The sequence below is a fragment of the Tinamus guttatus genome, unplaced genomic scaffold (assembly GCF_059628265.1).
Source record: "Tinamus guttatus ecotype Peru unplaced genomic scaffold, ASM5962826v1 Tinamus_guttatus_pri_ptg000652l, whole genome shotgun sequence".
Classification (NCBI taxonomy): Eukaryota; Metazoa; Chordata; class Aves; order Tinamiformes; family Tinamidae; genus Tinamus; species Tinamus guttatus.
This window is the reverse complement of record NW_028289186.1, coordinates 1,465,746-1,473,263: the sequence shown is the minus strand read 5'-3', so window position 1 is coordinate 1,473,263 and position 7,518 is coordinate 1,465,746. Positions and strand designations below refer to the sequence as shown.

Here is a 7,518-nt window from a genome sequence, read left to right as displayed (position 1 = left end):
TGCGTGGCCATGGGAATCATTTCTTGAGAACAGTTTCAAAGGCCCCGACACAGAAACCTACTGATAAAGTCAATGTTCATCTCTATATTGTCACCCAACCACAGTGAACCATGCTGGAATGACTCTTCTTGCTCGCTTCCGTGCTCCAATCACACACATCATACATGGGCATCTACTGTCACAATTTATTTGAAAGTCACTATTATACCTTGTATATAATACAAATGTTTATATACATTGTATATGCACTTCAATATTAAAAAAACACTATTAATTACACCATATGTATAACATATAACAAAATATGTTTAAAAACATGTTTCTGGACACCAGTTGTATTCTTGAATACATTTCCTGTTGTATATCTTCACATATGCTTTGGTAACGTGTATAGAAAATACATAATCTCTGCTGAATTATCTACTAAGGAATTATATTATAAAAGTGAAAAATATGTCTGAATTACAGAATAATTTTTAACTTTGCTTCTTGAATTTTTTACACTGAGGTATTTTAAATTACATCTAAAGCTATGTGCAATAATATTTCAGGTGCCTTTCATTTTAGATTTTTGAAATTGTTATCAAAAATTTCAATGCTCTCTAGAACTACAAATTGATTGACTTGTCAAAATGTTGCAGAAGTAAAAATCTAGCTTCCATGTAGTATGTAGGCTCATATCCAGCTGTATTTTAAATGCACGCAGACCAGACCACGAATACTTCAGTTCTGAGCACATGTTTCCCTGACAGCATGCAGAAGTTGAGCTTGGGTGTCTATCTCTTGTTGGAAGATCTCTGCATCCTTGCTGAAACAACCCTCAAAGCTCTAGAGAGTCAATATTGTGTTGTTTTAAGAGACCAGCTATTGTCTCTTGTCTAAAGAGAACACATACAAAATTACTCCTTTTTGAACAATTTCACACCATCACAAAGTTATTCATCCGCAGAAAAACTCTAAATGACCAAATATATGCTCCTAAATCTAAATAAGAGCTATAAATGTTTTGCCCAAATCCAGAGCACTGGTTGGATCCAAACTTGCTTGCGATTTCCCCCTACATCCACAGCATTATTTCGGACCAAGTCCCATAGAATTGGTTTAAACTGAACTATTTGACAGTGGGTAAGCCCATTTTTTTCTGCTGCAGGCTCACCCTTGCTGAGGAGGGACATCCCAGGCCATTAGCACATACAAACATGGGAGATCTGGACCTGCCCTGTCATCATGAGCAATTCCATTTCCTGGCCAGACACTATTCAGCACATTAACAAGACGTTTTCTCAACGAGTAACTTTCTCTGAAGTCAGAAAACACAGAAGTGGCCGTGTCAGCACCAGCTGTGAGCAAGACGAAGCAATTGTGTCTCTGTAGGCACAGCCAACACATGCAACTCACCTTGGCTGAGAAGAAAAAAAGCTGAAAAGCTCCAAGGAAGCTAAGCTAAGGTTGGGGGAGATGACTCCACCTAAAGGTGGGGACATTCATTTGGAAATTGGACTGTAATACTGGAGATTCCTGTCCCAAGAGAAGAGTGACCTACCCTCCTTGACAGCCTAGGATTGTAGGTAAGAAGCAAACTGTTATAAAGCAGCTCCTCCCTCTCCCACATCCATCTCCCCAGTAATTAGTCCTTATGGCTTTGTAAGCAATTTCTTCAATCTAAAGACAATTTATCACTCTAAACAGCGTTGGTTAAAGTCATCCAGAGGGGCTTATCCACTCGGGGCCTGGCAGCAGGGATGTTGTGTGCAGGACGCACCAAAAAGAGTGAGAAGGAATCAGATGATTTACACCACCACCAGTGACTCCCACGGGCCCGGACGACTAAAGCTTGATCAAGGAGACTCAAAGGAGAAGTGCAACTAAGCAGTTGCACAGACCCAACAGATATAGCCAGAGGACACTCCGTCACATTACTCATTGTAATCGATGGGCTCAGAAACGCAGGAAACACTAATGCAACGTGGAGTCAGTTTTTAATGAGGCTGGAATTGGAGTCGACTTGTTCTTCCTGGATAGGAAGGCGAAAGTTCGGTCCTTCTGAAAGACAGGGGGGAAAAAACGTGTACAGAGTAGGCAAAGAAGGACAAAAGGGATGCCAGGGATGCCTAGTACATAGAAGTGACTTGAATCAGTGCTTATCCTTCCAGTCAATGCCAGGAAACACCAAGTTTAAGAAAAACATATTTTACCACTGCTCCCCTACAGGGCACACTCTATAAATTCAATCTTCCTGCACAGCAAAAGGGGAGTCAGTGCTCTGTAATGCAAAGGCAAGATACTGACACCTCCAGTGCACCAGGACCAAACAGAGAATTGAATATCAGCATTAACCACAGGTGATACCATGCTGTGCAGTCAGGCAACTTCGTTTTAATGGAAATAATTAGTTAAGCTCAACTAGTGAGCCCCAGTTATTCTCTGACCTCTGTCAGGTCTCGCCCTACCAAGCGACTCACCCTGCTGGTTGTTCCTACAAGGCCTCCTCTTGGTATCTTTTTTGGCTGCTTGGATAATCAACAGGAGGATGGACATTCCAGACACCACGAGCAGTATCAGACAAATAAGGATAAGTGATAAAGAACCTAAAGAGAAAAGGAAAGAAAAAAAAAAAACAGAGAAAACATACATGAATAAAGATTCATCATTCTAGTTGAAGTTTTCAGAATAAGGAAACTAGAACAGTCTCAACGGGGGCCATCCCTGAATCACCCAGCCTATGAGTTTCAGCCCTCAAGAAAGCCACCAAGAAGTCTGGAACTTGCACATGGCTCATTGAAAGCCTGTGTAAAAAGAGCAGCTATTGCTTCTGAGAAAGAGTGCTGTTCCATTTCTCATGAAACCAGCTACAAGGAAAATTTCTGACCAGTTCAGGTAACTACTAGCAGAGTAGGACTCGGCCATTCCCCCTCCTTACCCCAATTAGTCTCTGTGTTCTTATCCGGGCAAACAACAAAAGGGACCACGCTGGGTTTGGATGAGGAGAGCATTGCAGTTAACATCTTACTCCTGTGGTGAGTGGTGGAAAGCTGCAAAGCAGATGTCACACTCCGAGGGGGAGCTGGCTGGGTCCCCTCGCTGCTGCAAATGGCATCCTCTGATTTCGTCCCTGCACGAAGCGTCTCCTTTCCAAGAACACTACAGCTAGAGATGTGAAATAAATTAGTGGGGTTTTCCAAACATTTCAACACAGTCTTCACCTTTTTTTGCATTCTGCAAGTATGTAGAGAACAAGTAATTGTCTGATATCAAAGTTATCAGCAGAAAAAAGAAGCCAAAGTGATCCAGTTAACTATTTTTCTTAGTGCCTGTGCACACTGCAACCTTGGAGCACTGCTGCATTTGACAAGGGAGCCTTTTTCTAGAGAAATATACCCAAACCTTTAGGAAAGGCTGAAAAATTGCTGAATACAGACAGATGCCTCAAACCAGTATACAGGCTCCAGACAGTCAATCAGGATTTCACTGTATCTATTGTCAGTTTATTCTATACAGCAGCTTTCAGCACGGCCTGAGCATTTATTGCTGCAGAAAAACAAGGCACTGAATGTGTTTGAATCTGTGATACGTACTTGGTCCAGGGTCGACAGCTTTCATTGCCCCCTGTGGAATAAAACCCCTCGGGACATGGTGAACATGCTGAAAAAGAAAGGATTAAACGTAATTTGGTAACATAAGTACATGACAGTTAAACAGCAATTGCAGTAATAGCATATACTAATAGACTACAATAAGAAATCACAGTCTACAACGGTTCAGGAGTAAGACAACATGCTCAATGTTTCTTTTTAGTACCCAACTGGCAAGCTTTCCTGCTTTCTCTAGAGTCTAATTACGGATATTAATTATGGAGGGAAGCATCAGTATCTCCAACAGCTCAGATATTACAGAGCAGCAGCTGCACAGGTGCCCTGCAGTTAACATTTGCTTGGAGATGTAAAAGAAGACAGTTTCTGCACTAGGGAAAAAATAACCATCTCATCTGGTCACTAAATCACCCATCACTGAACTCACCAAAGCGCCGGGCGTTTTTGTCGGCTGGCATGTACCCTGGCATGCACGTGCAAATCCTGTCAGAGGTCTTCTCACACTTCTTCACCTCCCTGCTCCCCTTCACTAGGGACAACAGAACAGAGCACACATCCAATTACTCAGGACAAAGTTTCATAATCATTGTTAGAATCCCCATTTTAAAGCACTTTAACGATCCCTTTCAATGCTCTGTCATTAGTAGTGACTGGAAAATAGGAGCTATTGAAATGAGAATCCAGAAAGTCTTTGGATTTGATCTTTCTGGGTAAAACGCAGGTGCTTTATGCTACCAGATTTTGAGGAGAAAGCAAAAGATAAGGCATATAGAGAATGATTTGCTCTATATAACTCACATAAGGAAATGACCACTATACCACTGACTTACTAACGTCGCAGACTGTACAGCTCCTGCAGAAGTTGTGGTTGTGCTCAGGACTAAAGAATTCCTCTTTGCAGGGAGCACAAGCTGTTTCTGTTGTTGCTGTGCAACGTTTTGTCATCCATTCACCTAAAACAAAGATTAAGCAGAAGATTAAGCCTTTATTCCCATACATTAAAGTGAAATACCCTAAGTCACACTTCCATTCAAAACCTGGCTAAAAATGTACAGCAGATGGAGAGTTAAAAGTCCCCCAAACTTTGTCCTATAAAAATCACTGTAAATTAATCAGTTAACAAGACTAGCAGGGATCTAGTGTTGAGAATTGAGGCAATGCCCCAAATGGTTTTCCTAGAACATTCCGAGTGTTATTTCTCCAGATCATCTTTTAAAATGGCTTAGGTACCAGGGTTTGCAGCAGAAGTAAAGGGGCAAAAACAACCAGCACCAAAAAAGAAGTCCCAAAGAACAGGTTTTACTGTGGTAACAGTCTGATATTTCCATCTCCATTGCCTACACAGTGAGACAGAGGGGAAGATGCAAGGCAGCAATCTGTTACTACTCCCAATATTGAACAGCTATCACACATTGCATTTAGAAACAAACTCCAAAGACTTTCACCCACAAACTCTATTTTTCCAGCTTAGCTGGCTTACAGCACTATTTCACAGCACATCACAGTTTTGCAGACCAGGATAATAAGGTTTAAGTGAGTTGTCCAAGCAGAAGCAGTAAATCCATGGTGGACTTTGGCAAAAGAGTTGGACACGGTCCTTCGGTCTCGCTTCTGTCCACATGGCACAAGCCCAGCAGGAACGACGCAGTTTTAATGATCAGAGTTTTATAGCTGTGTTCAAATATGCCCTTATTCTCAGAATCTGTTTTAGGGGGTTGTTTGGTTTGTTTTCCTCATTTTCTCGTTCTGGAAGTAAACCATGAGCACCAAGCTTTTCCTCACTCGTTTTCTCTGTATTTTGGGTGCTATCCGTGGCAAAAGAAAGTTTTTTAGTGACCACAATGCAAATTAATTCGCTTTCCCAACAGCAGCAGATTTGAAACCAGTGCAAAAAAAAGGCTGTTCTTTCAGAGGAACACGGAACAAAACTTCTAGAGAGGACTATCAGAGTTCAGTGCTTTTGAGAACATGCAATGAACTGCCTCACGTCTCAGATCCCTCCATTCCATCAGCCCCTTAGGAGACACTACTATTTCTACCACATCAGTGAACACATGCATTTTGTGCAGTAAGCTTAACTATAAAAATAGAAATTACCTTGGAAAAAAAGAAAAAAAAAATCGCATTTATAGACATGATCTAATCTCTCCCCAGAGGTAAAGATCTACCCTTCCTTTCTGTCAGTACTGACTGTACTGAATGTACTCGCTCCTTGAACTGCAGTATCACCTGTTAGTTGTGGTTAGTCTGCACCATCAAGTCATTTTATAATGGAAAAAAAAGCATTTTCTCCTAGACCACTAGGAAAAAAATAATTCATGTCTGACAGTTTTCAATTTTCATTTATTATATGATGTTACATTTTTGCTTAAAAAGAGTCTTGGCTAGTACAAACCTCAATATAAAAGCAATAATCTTTAACAGACTGAATTACCTGAAGGTTTCTATTATTTTGCAATATTTCCGAGTTGCATTTCATTAAATAAGTGAAAGGATGGTAACATAAGCATCTTTTCTCGACTCATACTCCCACAATAAAGTCTAACACATGAAGGAAAATAAGCTGCACAAATGACATTAAGAATATTAACTCTCTCAGCAAAGACTTCTCAAATTCCACACGCTGAAGAAATAACTAAGAGGTATGAAATGCTCAAATGCTTTTTCCCTGTGAACATTTTATGTGTCTCTATGGTATTTTAACTGTTATTTTACACCACTGTGGGTTGTTAACTGATAGATATTACATCTAACAAGCACAACGAGTATTCAGTGAAGATTACTTACCAGGAGCACAGTCTTTGCAGCATTTTTCACCAAAGGGATATTCGTGCTCTTTACATCTCACTCCCAGGCACTGGGCAATAGCAACCGCCAGCAGCAAGAACAAAACAGCATTAAAACGTGAGTAAAACCTCACAACTAACATCTGTCCAACCATAACGGAGCCCTCAAGTCCCAATAAAAACCTGAGAGGGGCCAAATCTTGGAGGAACCGACTCCAGACTGCAGGGGAGCAGAGCGAGTTCATATGCGAGGGGCCGGGAAGTTCCCCACGCCCACTGGTTCCTCTCTCCTCACAAAGTGCACTTTTTTGCGCCTCAAAAATTAAATATTCAGAGGCAGAAAGATAACGTGCTGAATTACCAAAAGGTTTCCATTGGTAGTTGTAAAACAGGGCACACGGCAGCCAGGCGTGTAACCGCCTGAAGCTAAAGCACCCGGCTCGCACGTAGGAAGAAGCAGGAGACGCTCCTGGTTTTTCTAGCACACGAAAATCTTTACAAACTGGAGCCTCAGGTAAAATGAAAGGCAGCCCACACAGGCTTAAGGCAAAAGACAGACAAATTCTTTCCAACGGGTCTCATGGGAACAGTAAACCTGCGACTTTTATTGCTGCATAAAACCAACATTGTTAATATGACATTTCTTGTGTCAGCGAGACCAGCGGCGGTCTTGGTCTTTTCCTCACGGATAGCAAAAGGTACAGGTGTGAAGCACTGGAATAATGTTCACTTTTGATACAAGCCATTTGCCAACAACAGAAAACAAAAATACACAAACCCCCCAAATTATACTTATATTAAGATAATAAATTTAATCAAATATAGTATCTTGGATTTTCAGGCAACCCTTAAAAAAAAAAAAAAAAAAACTTTTTACAGTAAAGATTGAAGTCTAATCAAAATTATTTTCTTATTTTAGACCATAGTGGATATGACCCTTGTGTTGCGAGATGCTTTTCAGAGCCATCAGAAAGCTTCCTCCGTGCTGACTGAACCTTGCTCTGGCAGATGCAAAAGCAAAGCCAGTATCACTGCATTCAAGAGTCCATCAGCACCATTAACTTGCAGAAAATCAAGCAGCTCTACCAGGTCTAGTGCTGAATTTAAGCAGAAATCATAATCCCAAAAGACAGATCCCATCT

General features: G+C 41.1%; 1 protein-coding gene across 1 annotated transcript; it reads right to left on the bottom strand.

The window, feature by feature from the left end:
• Positions 1-1,922: 1,922 nt before the first annotated feature.
• TNFRSF4 (TNF receptor superfamily member 4) lies at positions 1,923-6,540 on the bottom strand. The gene is made up of 7 exons (XM_088536116.1): positions 6,378-6,540; positions 4,421-4,543; positions 4,018-4,119; positions 3,576-3,642; positions 2,921-3,147; positions 2,463-2,588; positions 1,923-2,043 (listed from the first exon to the last, which is right to left on the bottom strand). The coding sequence occupies exons 1-7, from the start codon at positions 6,529-6,531 to the stop codon at positions 1,973-1,975; spliced, it is 870 nt and encodes a 289-aa protein (XP_088392242.1). The 5' UTR covers positions 6,532-6,540; the 3' UTR covers positions 1,923-1,972.
• Between the last annotated feature and the right edge of the window lie 978 nt (positions 6,541-7,518).